The sequence below is a fragment of the Planococcus citri genome, chromosome 3, assembly GCF_950023065.1.
Source record: "Planococcus citri chromosome 3, ihPlaCitr1.1, whole genome shotgun sequence".
NCBI lineage: Eukaryota > Metazoa > Arthropoda > Insecta > Hemiptera > Pseudococcidae > Planococcus > Planococcus citri.
In genome coordinates, this window is record NC_088679.1 from 155584 (window position 1) to 170592 (window position 15009).

The 15009-nt window shown below is 39.1% G+C and overlaps 4 protein-coding genes across 13 annotated transcripts in view; 2 read left to right on the forward strand and 2 right to left on the reverse strand.

Annotated features, from left to right (window-relative positions):
* fbl (pantothenate kinase 3 fbl) overlaps nt 1-3213 on the reverse strand; it is a 34928-nt gene extending 31715 nt beyond the window's left edge. For 5 of the 8 annotated variants that reach the window (XM_065354613.1, XM_065354611.1, XM_065354612.1 and 2 more), the window contains exon 1: nt 2590-3209. The gene's annotated coding sequence lies outside the window, so the exon portion shown is untranslated. Of the gene's footprint in view, nt 1-2589 lie in introns of all 8 variants that reach the window. The other 3 variants (XR_010557485.1, XM_065354615.1, XM_065354610.1) reach the window with 3 other exon arrangements.
* A 316-nt stretch (nt 3214-3529) lies between these two features.
* Nucleotides 3530-7439, forward strand: cpa (F-actin-capping protein subunit alpha). Of its 3 annotated transcripts, none has more exons than XM_065354619.1 (8): nt 3530-3710; nt 3925-4078; nt 4996-5059; nt 5140-5191; nt 5352-5520; nt 5701-5879; nt 6564-6714; nt 7042-7439. In XM_065354619.1, exons 2-8 carry the CDS (start codon nt 4025-4027, stop codon nt 7243-7245), a joined length of 873 nt encoding a protein of 290 aa, XP_065210691.1. In that variant the 5' UTR covers nt 3530-3710; nt 3925-4024; the 3' UTR covers nt 7246-7439. The 3 variants fall into 3 exon arrangements, with proteins under 3 accessions (XP_065210691.1, XP_065210689.1, XP_065210690.1); XM_065354617.1 differs by having other exon boundaries at nt 3938-4078; XM_065354618.1 differs by having other exon boundaries at nt 3530-3706; nt 3938-4078.
* On the reverse strand, nt 7357-9061 carry Psf2 (DNA replication complex GINS protein PSF2-like protein). The gene is made up of 5 exons (XM_065354620.1): nt 8810-9061; nt 8414-8713; nt 8199-8307; nt 7861-8022; nt 7357-7729 (listed from the first exon to the last, which is right to left on the reverse strand). The coding sequence occupies exons 2-5, from the start codon at nt 8659-8661 to the stop codon at nt 7646-7648; spliced, it is 603 nt and encodes a 200-aa protein (XP_065210692.1). The 5' UTR covers nt 8662-8713; nt 8810-9061; the 3' UTR covers nt 7357-7645.
* Nucleotides 9062-9598: 537 nt separating this feature from the next.
* On the forward strand, nt 9599-14833 carry LOC135838873 (uncharacterized). The gene has a single exon (XM_065354678.1). It carries the CDS (start codon nt 9599-9601, stop codon nt 14831-14833), a length of 5235 nt encoding a protein of 1744 aa, XP_065210750.1.
* The last annotated feature ends 176 nt before the right edge of the window (nt 14834-15009 follow it).

Consider the following 15009-nt stretch of genomic DNA (forward strand, 5'->3'; position numbering starts at 1 on the left):
GATCCGAGATTCAGTCATTATTAAAACAAACACACGCAAACACCAACTCGAAATACTCGTACGCCAGCCTGATCTGTCTACGGTCTACGAGTAAATGGCACATTACATACATAGACGTACTCGTACGAGAGTACATACTAAAGGTACATATGTATACTCGGTATTATCGGTACTTTTTAATAAAAAAAAATCAACCATTCGTACCAATATATCGCACATATCTAGTTTACATAAGTACCTACTCGTACATACATATTGTATGATGTATGTCTATGTATCATGCAATCGAAGCAACACACGAGGATGTATTACGAGTACAAAAATGGAAAATCCATTTGTGGAACATAAAACTGCTTCTAATCGAATTGCAAAGAAAAAACACCCTACAGGAAAACCTATAATCTTGCAAACATACAAAAAATCATTTTATCCTACTAGTAGAATAAAACACTACTTTATTCACTCTCGCTAGTCGCTCGAGTGATCAACTGATCAAATGCGCGTTTTCTTCCCACGTTTGGATAAAATATGTTCTTCGACTATAGTCAAATAAAGTGATTTTCGACGATTTCTAATTACTTCCCTCGCTCTGCCAACACCTCCTGGCTCCTATACAAGAAGGCCAGAGCACTGCTTTTCTGACGTCACAGCTGGGGGCGATTGCGGCTTCATTGTCTTATAGGAGATTGCCCGATTTCTGAGTTTTTCTCGAATAATTTTTGAATGGTTAATGCTACAGATTTGAATTAAAAACCAGCTTGTAGAAGAGAAAGAGTAGATTATTTTTCATGTTTCAAACACCTAAGTGCTCGATCAAATGTTCGATTTATTATAATTTAAATGTAAAAAAATTGCAACCTCGAAACTTTGAACTTTGATAAATCGAAAATTTGATCGAGCACATAGGTGTTTGAGATATGAAAAATGATCTACTCTTTCTCCTCTACAACCTCGTTTTTTCCCCAAAGCTCTAGCGCTTTTCGATCAAAAGGTGTGAAAGTTCAAAGCTTTGGAAGCCTAAAGCTAGCAAAAGCTAAGCAATATGATCAAGAAACGTGTCATTTTTCGGCTTTAGCTATTTTTGTTGGTAGGTGCTAGGTGTAGGTACTACGAGTAGGTAAGGTATAGCCATAGGTAAGTAAACCAATTTACAAATTAATGTACGTACTTCAATTCCTGCGCATCGCGTTTAAAGAAACAAAGGTGTGAATAAAGACGCGTGAACGTATCGGGTGTGAATACGAGACAAGTAGAAAACATGAAAAAGTGAGTTGTAAGCCGAAAGTAAGTAGATTTTGATTTTAAAAGCTTAAAACTATAGCCGTTACAAAGCTGCGTAAATTGAAAAGCCAAAATCTAAAGCTGAAAGTTTCCGAAGGAGGAAAGGGCCAGAGGGCCTTCAGTCAATTAACACCTCGTCGTTGAAGAATTGAGACGGGTCCGTTGTAAAAACGGCCGTAGGTAATTCAACGGGGAATGAATTTTCAAGAGAGCGGAACCTTTTTCCGCATTTTTGTAGCTTTGCAAAAAAAAAAAAAAAAAAAAAAAAAAAAGGAAAAAGGTGCTCATTATTTCGACGTTATTCTCGTATAATCGTAGTTTTTTTTTTTCAATTTTGTTTAATTCCGGCATTTAGTACCTATACTCTGTGAAAACGACCATTTACGATTCTGCATTCATCCTTTCGAATGTGAAACTTTATTAATTATAGAAAAGAATTGCCTAACGTTGGCATCGTGTCGACTGCAAAAAATTCTCAAGAAATCTACTAAAATGACGAAATCAATCATTTCCGACGATGAATATGAATACGAGTACGAGTAGGTATTTTCACAAGGGACTCCTCACTAGTCACTCCTGTATTCAAATCGCACTCGCACTCGCACTCGCACTCGCACGTGTGTGTAGATGTAGAACAAGCCCGGAGCTGTTTTCAATTGGTTCACGACTCACGTGGACACGTGCCTCACCGAGAACCGCTCAATCCACGTGTTGATGCTTGATACGCGAGTTATCTCAAGCCAATACGTATCAGTCAAGTGCCCCTTCGGCATTCCACCCACAATTTACGAGTAGAAACACGCGAATAATTAATTGAAAAATAAATTTTTGCTTTCGCCTCGTCGACTGCAGGAGTCGTTTATAATGCACGTATGTATACATACGAGTAGGTAAGTTATACGTACGAGTATATGGTTGTTTTGCCCGAAATAGGTACTATCGTAGTATCGTTCCAACTCGCAACGAAAAAAGAAAAACCGAAATTTCATTATTTCAAATTTTAAAAAATGTCGAAAGAGAGTGGAGCGATATCCGCGCAAGTTCGGTTTTCTTTCGAATTTCCAAATTCGAATCTTTACGACGTCGAGTCGATTGCGAGAATCCGTCGTCATTTGAAAAAGAAAACTTTAACGAAAACAAGAGGCCTCTACGTAATGCGATAAATTGTTCTTCGAAATAGAGTCGACTTCACTTCGGTAGTATTCGAAAATTTGCGATCAGACCTGTGCGGAGGTCTGAAAAAAGGAATATGAAAGGCACAGCTAGGTACTAGGAGAAAACAATATAATATTTCAAAATTACGCTTACCTGACCTCAAATGAGTAAAGATAGTGAGTCAATCTGATACCGTTCAGTTCAGTCCGAAGGTATTCCCAATGAAGTGGTCACTATTCGTTTTCAAAATTTCACCACAGATAACGAACGAAAAAATCATAGTATGCAATCGTTACAAAAAAAAAAAAAAAAAAAAAAAGGACAAGAAAACAAAAAACACGCAAAGAAAAAGCAACAAATCAAATACAATAAAATTTAAAGCGTAAAGCGCAGTAGAATTATTATCCTTCTTTGTAGTTGCACTAGTATAATTGAAGCAGAAAAAGTTGGAACTTATCAAGTATGAACTATGTATCGTCAAGTCTTACACTTCAAAGCCAGTTCTTGAAAGAACTACCAGTTCGATTTCCATATTCTTTGGTCTGGCTTTTTCGCTTTACGTCAATAGATCATAAAGATTGTATCAGATTCGAAAATTGTTACTGTTTTTTAAGGTACTAAAACCAAAATTCGATAACCACGATTCAACTTCCGCGCTGATTATTACAAAATCGAAACAGGCACAAGTTAAACTTTACACAAACTATGAAACTACGAGCAAGAAATGAAAAAAAAAACTAAAAAGTAGTAAAATGAAACGAAAATGAAATAAAATGAAAATTTTATCAGTTAGTTGTTGGAGGGAGTTGGAGTTGTTAACTCGAGGCATCGATTCTTGAACTTTGTATTGGAACGGACCGTCACCGATCACCGTACGTACGGGTACGTGGTAAAAACAGCGCGGACCATGCGGTATGCGGTATGCGGTCGTGCGTGGATTGTTGTCGCGGACGCCCGGACGGAGTGAACCGTTACTCGTGAGGCGTGAGCAATTTGCCGTGAGTCCGTGAGCGAACGAGAACGACGCAAGTACGCGAGCAAAGAGTTGTTTCCGATCCAGTCACCTTTCTATTCATCTTTATCATCGAGTTTTTTATTTTCTTTTTTTTTTGCTGTGTGTAGTGTACTTGGAATTTTTCGAAGAATCTCCAAGTTTGAATTTTTATATGTACTTTGATGTCTCAGAATCTGAAAGAATTATCGGAAAAGTTGTATCGCTCGATACATTTATATCAAATCAAACTCAAACATCGTTTCATCAACCTTCGTAGTAAGTAAGTATTCGATTTTATTCGTCTTTAGAATACTTATCTTCATTCATACTTGGCACGAGCAAATTGAAGTTTGTAGATAGATATTTTCTAGCCACTAGGCAGTGTTCGATGATCGATGATGACGAGCTCGCGTAATGCGAAATCGTGTGTTTATCGAGTACTTACCTAATTTTCTTTACCGATCATGACTAACAATTCTGTGCTGCGTATGTATGTTTCACTGCTAGGTAGTGTTACGCCGTTGTTCGATTGCAGTGAATCGTAGAAATCGTTCAACTTTACTCGTATCGCATTTTTAAAGAATTGCGCAGCCAATGGTTCTGAAAATGGCGGAGGATAACGAGGAAACTATATCCGATCAAGAAAAGGTATAGTGTCTTCGATCATAAGTATTTATATTTTCATTGTTATCAGTTTGGTTTCGCTGCCATGTTGCCTCGATTTCACGATAGGTATCGAGTAGAATACCCGTGTAGATACCTACGTGTATTTCCACTTTTAGGGAACGCAGAATTATCGAGTACCTACCGCCGAAAAAAGTTTTGTGTCAAGTATTTCGGTTGGACACGGTGAATAACAATGTTGGATCGAGGTGATAACATTCCACCAATCATACGCATCTATTTCACGTTTCCAACCTTCATTTTCTACACAAAACAGCTTTCTGTGGGGTACCTATTACCTATTCGATCTCGTACGTATGTACGTATGTATTATGTATGTACATACAGGGTGCCCAAAAATGTCGAGTACCCTTAAGAAAGTTTTTCATTAAAAATATAGGTTGGCAGCATGAACGGTTAAATAGATGCGTATGATTGGTGGAATCGTATCATTCACTGTGACCAACCCAAGTATTTTAGTAGAAAACTTTTTTAGGAGTACTCGATATTTCTGGGCACCCTGTCGCGCTCCGTTATCGGTACCTACCTACCTACCTACCTACTTGTACTCAACCTGGTAGATTAGGACTACTAGGAGCTTTTGTATTGTCCGTACTCCGTAGTAGCTTTAATCGGTATTGGCTCCGGCAGACAGGTTGTAATGGCCGTGTGAGATAAGAGATATGTACCTATTGTCGAAGATGATCGAAATTGATTGATAATTTTTCAAAATTTCATAAATTCGATCACTTCGTGCCTTAAATTACCGCCGTCTTGCGATTAGTGTCAACCGACGTCGAGTTATAAAAATTACCAACCTACGTACGGTTAGGTTACCTGTAGGTAACTTCTTCCTAAATCGTAACTGAGCTTACGTTTTCACTAGTTTTCTTTTCTTTCAGGTTCGAATCATTTCTGATTTCATTTTGCACTCGCCTCCCGGCGAATTCAACGAAGTTTTCAACGGTAGGTACTGATAACTGTTCACTTGTTACACCATACGCCATACGCCTTTTAATCTTTCAAATATCGTGTTATTGTTGCAGATGTTCGTGGATTGGTCAATAACGACGTTTTATTGAAAGAAGGTGCTTGCGGGTAAGTTACTCTTTCATGTTGGATTAAAAGTACGATTACTCGATTGGAAATCGATTTCGATTTATGCAACGCGAATCGCAAATTGCGAATTGCGAATATTTAGAAATGTTTACGGTACTTACGCGAAATAACTATGCGCTTTTGTTTGATGTTTGTGTAGCGCTTGCGCCATTTATAACAAAGAACAGCTAACACCGGTTAAACTGACCAACGATCAGTATGTTCTAATAACGGAATACAACGATTTAGGCTCAAACCGATTTTACGATCCTCGTTCCAAGCAATCTTTCAAGTTTGATCATCTTCGTAAGGAAGCGTCGGACTTTGAGGTGAGCGAAATCAGTTGATGTTTAAGCAACTTCGAGGTCAAATAGGAGGCAGGCGACCGCGCGAATGTGGCTCTGTCGCTTGGGAGCGTTGGGGGGGGGGAGGGGCCGGCGGCAGGAGAGTCGGCAATGACGAGATTTTTTGTGTTACTCTTATTATAGGTGGTTTATCGTTGTTTTCAGGAATGGGAATGCGATCAAAGTATAGAATCGTGGCGAACGAGCTTGGAGGTTTTGCTTGACGGGTACACGTCCAATCATTTCAAGCACGGCACCTGCAACGTTTTTGCGAAAAAGCAAGATTCAGCTATACTTTTAGTCGCTTGCATCGAAGATCATCAGTTTCAACCTCAAAATTATTGGTATTTTTGCTGTTTTTTTTTTTTTTTTCTGTCATCTTTTACTCGTTTGGTCGATAGTCATTATTGAGATTTCTCATCTAGTCGGAACGAGAATTATTTGCTTAGTCACGAATGAAGTGAGATGGCCGGCGATATTTTTTTTAAATCGCCGAGTAAGATACGAACAAATGGTACCTACTATGTAGCTGCATCGCGTGTAATCTCGTGGCCATGAAAATAATGACAGACCTCGTAGTTGTAGGGTTACGAAGGCGGCGGCGGCGGCGGTTTTCTACGTGGAATTTTGGCACTATTCGGATGAAAAATCTGCCTAAACTTTCGCGTCATATTGAAGCGAAATTACGATGAAAATGCCCGCTTTCCACGTTGAACAGAGTATTCGGGCTGTGTGGGGGTGCGCGTGTGTATTTTCCGCAGCAATCGACGTTTGTGCGCGTACTACTATCCATTTCTTACTGTTCGAAAGTCGGTAAAGTGTGAAGTAGGTGCTCGTCTCGTACGATGGAAAAACTACCCAAAATCCTAAATTCCACCAGATACGTACTTGTATTATGCGCGTCGAAAACGTGCGCGTATTACGTACGTTGATGAATCGAAGACGAATGCGAAGCCGAATAGCGTATTCGTTCGCACGAATTTGAATTTGGCAAACGTGAACGAAAACGATTTCTTTAATATTTCTAGGAACGGACGATGGCGGTCTCAGTGGATTTTCACAATATCTGGCGGTACTGTGGACGTCAAAGGCATTCTCAAAGTTCAAGTGCATTACTACGAAGATGGTAACGTGCAACTGGTCACCTCCAAAGAAATTAAAGAATCGATTGAAATTATTGTAAGTTGCATCGGTATCGCTTCCGGTAATAGGTTTACCGTTTACGGTGGTCGGTGTACACTAATCGAAGAGTACCAAGTACGAACCTGAAGACTTTTCGAGATCCAGTAACGTGGTACGATGTTAAATGCAGCCGTACGCGTTACTCAATTTCGAAAAACGTCGTCGCACTCGGCTGGTAATTTTAAATTTTACCGTAGCCGTACAGTTCATTTTTTTGGTACTCGAATATTACCGTCTGTGTCTAGCGTCTACACATAAGTTTCTATGTATCTCAAGTGCGATGCGTTTGCTAACGAATACTAATACATTCTGATTCTTCCGTAGAATGAAGTGTCAGCTGTGGACAGTATGATGAAGATCGTTAAAGATGCGGAAAACGAGTATCAAACGGCGTTGACGGAGAATTATCAAACCATGTCAGAGACCACGTTCAAAACGTTGCGTCGACAATTGCCCGTCACGAGGACGAAAATTGATTGGAATAAGATAGTGTCGTACAGTATAGGAAAGGAACTAAAACCCCAATAACACGATGTGTTACGTACGTAGTACACGTGTGGTCTGTTTATACGCGAGGTTTTCTCTTTTATTAACATTACTTCGTTAAAAGTACCTATATTTAAATCGAAAATGAAAAAATATCATTAACATTTTGTATTTTACCTATATTTTTATTACAAAACTGTTTATTGTGAGAAACGATAAATGTTATTCGTAGATTACGTATTTTGTATTTTATTTCCGGTTTCTTGCGATCGTTCGCCTCTTCTTTCTGTCACGTCGCATCGCGTTGTTTATGAAAAAGTCGAGTAATTCGCGTATACGAAAACTTGATAAGAAGTATCGTAGCGTTGGCGGCGGCGGCAGCGAGGCGTACGGACGTACATCATTCCGATCGAAAATAATACCAAACAACGCGAGACCGACATCAACTGGTCGTGTTAAATATAGAGGCGGAATTACGACTGGTGCTTTGAGAATCGGTATTCTCTTCTTCTTCCGACTCGTGGCACTGAAACATCGTCGATAATATAAAATGTAATGATAAACGATCAAATAAGTAAAGAGTACTCGAGTAAGAAAGCGCAACATGTAGGTAGGTCTAGGTAGGCACGCGTGTACATATAAGCACCGAAGCTGTACCTCTTGCAACGCTTGCAACAAGTTCAAAGCATCAGGAAGCAGAGGTCTGACTGAATTTATTTCCAACTGAGTTAGATGATTCAAAGACGCGTGTATTCCTCCGCTACCGACGAGCGTATCGATGGACGACCTCAGTTTCGATATTCGCATATCCCATAAATCCTGCGAATCAGATAACAAAACAAACGAAAAAATCATACAATTCGAACACCGGCAATTCTTTAGTACATAGACGTATCAATGTGCAATTGCGGCAGCGGTATTTCTACGTGTCAACGATGAAAATGATGACGCGTAGACTAGGCATATTATGTGTACATCTTCAGCGCTTCACTAACCTTAACGAGAGTTCGTACATCGTCGGCACGACTAATATCATCGCCGGCTACATCGAGCAGTAAGTGCGTAACTTCTAGATAATTTTCATGCGGCATTTTCGTGAAAAATCTGAGCAAATTCGAGACAAATTTCGATATTATTATCGTCGGCGGTCATACTCGTAGCGCTAGCGCCACAGATGAAATGGCGCAAAATGTACACGCAAATTCGTTACTTGGATTTCTTTTCTTCTTCTTTTTTATCTTCGAGTTTCTCAACATCCATCCAATCGGGCGATAAAATACGGCATTTATTTCTCTGTTTCAAGTTTACTCCGAGCCACAATGGTACGACAGCCGGCAAGCCAGCTCTGAATGGGCCCACATTTCCCGAAATCAAATGAATAATTCCGTGATGGTTAAAATTTGGAATTATTTCTACGGGCGTTTTCTCAGACAAAAATTCAATTTCCGAAGGCTCCATCGTCTCCGATGAATTGGGTAAGATGTCGCAGTAGCAGTCGCAGTCGCAGCACCTGTTTCAAAATACGTATAAAGTAAATAATTTACAGAAGAATACCCACAGCTACGATCAGTCCTCGATGAAAGTATACGGTCGTAAACCAGCTTACCTGTTTGGTGCCTTTGCAGTTTGCTTCCGGTCTTTCAAAACTGCTTTGAGACTTTGAGTGGAGAATGGAGATAGGATAGTGCTTCGAACCTTTTTGAAATGAACTATATCAACAATTAAAAAATGTAATCCGGCCGCAAATCCGATTCCTGATTCTGATTTTCTAAAAGTTGAAGTAGTTAAACTATTTTCTGCAAAACAGCAAAACTCAGCGCAGTTCCGACTTCAGCAGCAGCTGTTTTTTGTTTTTGTTTAGGTTCTTTTTTTCTCCCTGTTTTTGTGTTTGGAGTTTGGATTTGGACTAAGCTTATGCACGTTTGCGGTTTGTGATCCGTGAGCTCACGGAACCGAACGTAACTTAACGTTAACGAAAGTCGAAACTATGGAAACCGAATAACCGAAAGAAAGCTGAAGATGTCACGAACGTCGTGAATAAAAGCCAATAAAATTTAGCTAATTTTACTTTAGTTTCTAAGAAAACGATGTTTTTTTATTCGTTATTAAAAAATGGTGAAAACCGCAGTTAATTGTTTCATTTTTTCGCAATTTATCATTTTAAAATTATTTTAATTTACTCAAATTTGAGCAATTTGAGATATGGTAGCAGAGCTAAAAGTGAAAATAATCGTTCGCGATTAAATCCATGAAGTAAATCATTATGGCAATTGTGCCGCGCATTCCGCATTCTCACACGTGTTTTTTGCATTTTTTGAACATTTTTTAACGCATTTTTTGACGCATTTTTACACATTTGTTCGTTCTCACACACGCATTCATTCATTCACGCATCATGGCACTCGATCAAACACTCGAATCAGAATTCAACATTTGGTTGGAAAACCTAAACACATCTGTAACGGCCGTCACAAACGCATTAGCAACAACACCGGTAAATATTGAGCAACTTAGAAACAGTTTCGATGAGATGGAAGTAGACGCTTCACAACTCGAAGGTTTTCGTCCAATATCGAAAAAAACGCTTCCCTACGATTTTACACAAGCATTGGGTCCATTAGCTTCGGCCAAACGTTTATCCGCACGAGCAAATCGAGTTCTTGTTAAAGCTGGTGAAATTTCAGTTCAACCGAACACGACACCAGTTAATAACAACATCGCTAGAAAAATTCCGGAAATCGAAATTACGCCATTCGATGGAGATATTACTCAGTTCAGCAGTTTTATGGAAGCATTTCAGCTCAAATATGGTAACGTTCCCATAACGAAAAGTGAGAAGTTACAACATTTGAAATCGTTATTGATTGGTGGACCGGCCAAAGTTATTGCTCACCTAAAGTTGAGTGACCATAATTTTGATCTAGCAATTTCCAGTTTAAAAGCTGAATACGAAAACGAAAAAGAAGTGGTATCCGCCTTATACATCAAACTGGACAATCTTCCACGCTCACGTAACACAACGGCAAGTATTTCCGAAACATATTACGAGTTAGAAGGTTTATTGACTGCTCTTAAGTCACATGGTCAAAAACCTGATGATTATGCGCCTTTACGGGACAAAGTTTATTTTAAATATCCATTCTGGCTAGTGCAAAAAATATGTATTCAAAGCAAACCATCGATTTCCGAATTTCAAGCAGAAGTTTTGAAATACGTTCAGTTACGGAACAGTTTAGAAGCGTCAGCTAAAGCACACAATATCGTTCTCAACGAAGATTCTCGTCAACATGCCGTAACTGCAGCACTCGTCACATCTACACCTCCGACTTCGTCGCATTATAAACCACCAACGAGTACCAGTAAACAGGATCGACCTATTCCGTTTTGCGTTTTTTGTAAACAAAAACATTATTCCAACGAATGTACAGCTTTTCCTACAGCAACGGAAAGGCGCAATCAGCTGAAAGACAGATGTTATCGGTGCCTAAGCAAAGAACACAAGCAACCTGCCTGTACAAAAAACGTGACCTGTCGTTTTTGTAAACAAATAAATCGTCATCACGCATCTTTGTGTCCTGCTCAATATGATAAAAAAGATGTAACATCTCATTCAAACAAACCCCCGATAACTGAAACGGCATCCGGCACCAGCGGCACTGGCGACACTGAAAATAAACACACCAACGAAAAATCTGTCAACTTTGTACGTACGCATCAAGGCGCTCATACTACGGCACTTTTAACTGTTATTAATCCAACCAATCAACGAAAATACAACGCTCGCATTCTATTCGATAACGGCAGCAACGATACGTACATAAGTGAAACAGCAGCTCGTCGATTGGGTTTAAAATTATCTAAATTTCAAACCACACCTGTCAAAGTTTTTGCCGTCGATCAACCGATTAAAATACGCACTGCATCAACTTCGTTCATCCTGAGCAATAATAAAGAATTTAACGTAGAAGTTGTTGCTGATACCATTCAACAAGTACCTCAAGGTGTTCATCTATTCGAATACAGCTCGTTCATCGAATCATACCCAGAACATGCCGATAAAAAATTCATTAACCCAGGTAAAACTGAACCGATTGATATTTTACTCGGAAGCGATTATTATTTCGATATTATCACGCCTGAATCGAAGATTACGGTCAATACTGGTTTGCATCTGTTTAATACTCCATTTGGCTGGATGCTAGTTGGGCGTCAAGCTAGTAATTCACATCAGAAATCTGCTCTCTTTCAAATGTCTCCGTCCGCAGCTATCAAACAGCTGTGTGAATTAGATTCTCTAGGAATCAAAGAACCTCCGTTATCCGAGATTCAGCAAGAGCAAATCGCTTTGGAGCAGTTTTATGAAAACATTGAGTTCACAGAGAAACGATATCAAATACGTTGGCCATGGAAAGATTTTCCCCCTTCCCTTCCTGATAACTTCGGTCTTGCAGTAGGACGATTAAAATCATTGCAACGTAAGCTCACGGACGAAAATTTCAACGAATATAATAATATCATAGAAACGCAGTTAAAAGCTGGTATCATCGAAGAGGTAAACGAACGTATCGAAAAATCAGCTGTTCAAGTACACTACTTACCACATCACCCTATCATCACACCAGAGAAGTCTACATCGTTACGAATAGTTTATGACGGATCTGCGAAGGTTTCAAAAGCAGCAAAATCGATCAACGATCTCATTTACAAAGGCAGTAATTTATTAGCAAATGGTTGTGGAATAATATTACGTGTTCGACTTCACACTATTGCACTGATCAGCGACATCGAGAAAGCATTCCATCAGCTGATGATTCATCCCACAGACAGAGATTTTGTTCGGTTTCTTTGGTTACACGATCATCGTTTACCTGCAACTGGAAAAAACCTACGTATTCTTCGTTTTGCCAGAATTCTGTTTGGTATAATTGCTAGTCCTTTCATCTTGAACGCAACCGTACGTTATCATCTCCAGAAATACGCAAAAATATTTTTCAAAGTGGTACTACTGATTCTACGAGACATTTACGTTGATAACGTTATCACTGGTGTTCCTGAAAAGAAAGAAGCGATCGAATTCTATCACAATGCAGTGAAAATTTTTGAAGATTGTTCGATGAATTTACGTTCATGGTCGACTAATAACGAAGAAGTACGCGCAGCAATTCCTGCTGAAAAATATAACAGTTCGAAAACAGTGTCGATTTTAGGCATTTCCTGGAATCCATATCGTGATGTTTTGAAAATACAAAGTATGCACGTTAGTGAAAAATGCACCACTATGCGACAAGTAGTAAGCGAAGCAGCGATGTTTTTCGATCCGTGTGGTTGGTTTGTTCCTTTATTGATTTCTGCGAAAATTTTTATACAGAAATTGCATGTTGAAAAATACGATTGGGACGATATTATCTCCGAAAACTACGTTAATCAATGGAAACAAATTCGACAAGAATTGATTCTAGCAACGCAAACAACCCTGAAACGTTTTCAGTTCGAAATGGAAGATATTTCTTCTGAATTCGAACTTCATGCATTCTCAGACGCATCCGCAAAAGCGTACGCATGCTGTATTTATGTTCGAAAAAAAGTCAACGATGAAGTTCAAACGTTTTTTATTATGGCGAAAGCGAAAATTGCGCCAATCAAACCAGATTATTCCATTCCTCAGTTGGAGTTATTTGCAGTCATTTTGGCTGTGAAAACTATTTTATACTTACGTGATACATTACACTTGCAATTTAAAAAGCAAATTGTATGGTGTGACTCGAAATGCGTTTTGAGCTGGATTTTAAATAATAAAATCTTACCCGTTTTCATTCAACGAAGAATCGATTTTATCAATAATGTTGATAATTTGGAATTTCGGTATATTCCAACTCATGAAAATCCAGCAGATATTTCCACCAGAGAAATCACTTTCGAGAAATTACAAACGTCAAGATGGTTTCAAGGTCCAGATTGGCTGATAAAAAACAGTGAAATCTGGCCGCCTCCATTTATACAAGATAATACTGTACCTGAACCTGATAACAACGAACCGAAAGCTACAGTTCTACATACGACAACGACAGTTTCGAGCTATCCGTTCGGTATTGATCCGGAGAAATATAGTTCATATTTGAAGCTATTACGAATTACTACCTACATGACGAAGTTTGTTGCTGATTTCAACTATGTGAAAATTCGCAAAATCTTTCCCACACGACATACTCTGTACTCAGCTCAACAATTGTGGATTAAAGCAGAACAGTTGAATCATTATTATGACGTTTTCGCCGCACTTCGAGAGAAGAAAAGTCATAAGCTCATTTCGAAACTCAATCTATTCATCGATGACGAAGCTGGGTTATTACGTTGTGGAGGAAGATTCAAGTATGCGCCTCTCTCACCTAATGAAAAAGCACCGATCTTGTTACCTCGAGCCAACAACTCATCATTTGTGAAGTTACTCATACACCACGAACATGAATTACTGTTTCACGCTGGCACAAGTTACACTTTGCATTCGATTCGCCGCAGGTTTTGGATACCTAGTGGCAGACGCGCAGTGTTTAATATCATTCAAAACTGCCCAAAATGTAAACGATTCATCGCACGTCCATTCGATCAACCTCAGCGATCCGATTTGCCGTCATTTCGTCTCCAAAACATGATAACACCTTTCCAAAATGTTGGTATCGATACTTTTGGGCCCATTTACGTGAATAATGTGAAACGGTACGTAGTAATAGTAACGGATTTAATTATTCGCGCCATCGAATTAGAATTACTACCAGACATGACAACAGAGGAAGTATTCTTGGCATTGCGTCGTGTGTTTGCTCGTCGTTCTACCCCCCATCTCATTTTATCTGATAACGCGCCGCAGTTCAAGGCAGTAGAACGAGCATTTCAAGATATATTTACTCACGAGTGGAAATGGAAATACATCCCAGAACACTCACCCTGGATGGGTGGCGCATATGAGCGTTTAATCGGATTGACAAAAAGTGCTCTTTTTAAAACCTTCCATAACGTTGCCCTGAACGAATCGCTTATCAGAACCGCACTTGCGGAAATCGCATCAACGTTAAATGGAAGGCCACTAACTTACGTATCCGCAGATTCGGCTGAAAACGAGTTAGTTTTAGCGCCAAATCATTTCCTGAAAACTCATTTCGAAGAGGAAAATCACTCGGTCACAGCTGAGCAGCTTGGAAAAGCTGAACATGTTATCCAGCTGTGGAAACAAGCAAACGAAATTGGAGACAAATTTTGGTCAATGTGGAAAACCTCCTACCTCCAACACTTACGAAATCAATCGTTAGTTCATCATTTTCCGAAAAAGGTGTCCAAAAATCAACCGAAAATAGGCGAAATCGTTCTCATCGCCGAAAAGAACATAAAACGAAACAACTGGAAAATGGGAAAAGTCGTGAAAATTCATCAGAGTGATGACAACGAAGTCCGATCACTTTCCATTAAAACGAAAAATGGAATTATCATTCGTCCATTATGTGAGATTTATCCATTGGAATTATCTTCCGATTCCGAAGCTCCTCAGAATGACAGCATTCCAATGGAAAATCAGTTACAATCTCCCGATGATGATTGGGATGAGCCAGAGATTTCAGTAGAAGAAATCTTCGAATAAATTTAACTTTATTTCATTTTTAACCTGTATTTTTACCTTTTATTTTACATTTAAATTTCGATTTTTCGATTTTGACTTCGAATTAAGTTGTGTTTTTTACATTTTTTTTATTTTTCGTAAAATTTTGTATCATTTGGCATTTTCAAAATTTTTTTTTCCTCGCCTGGAATGTCACG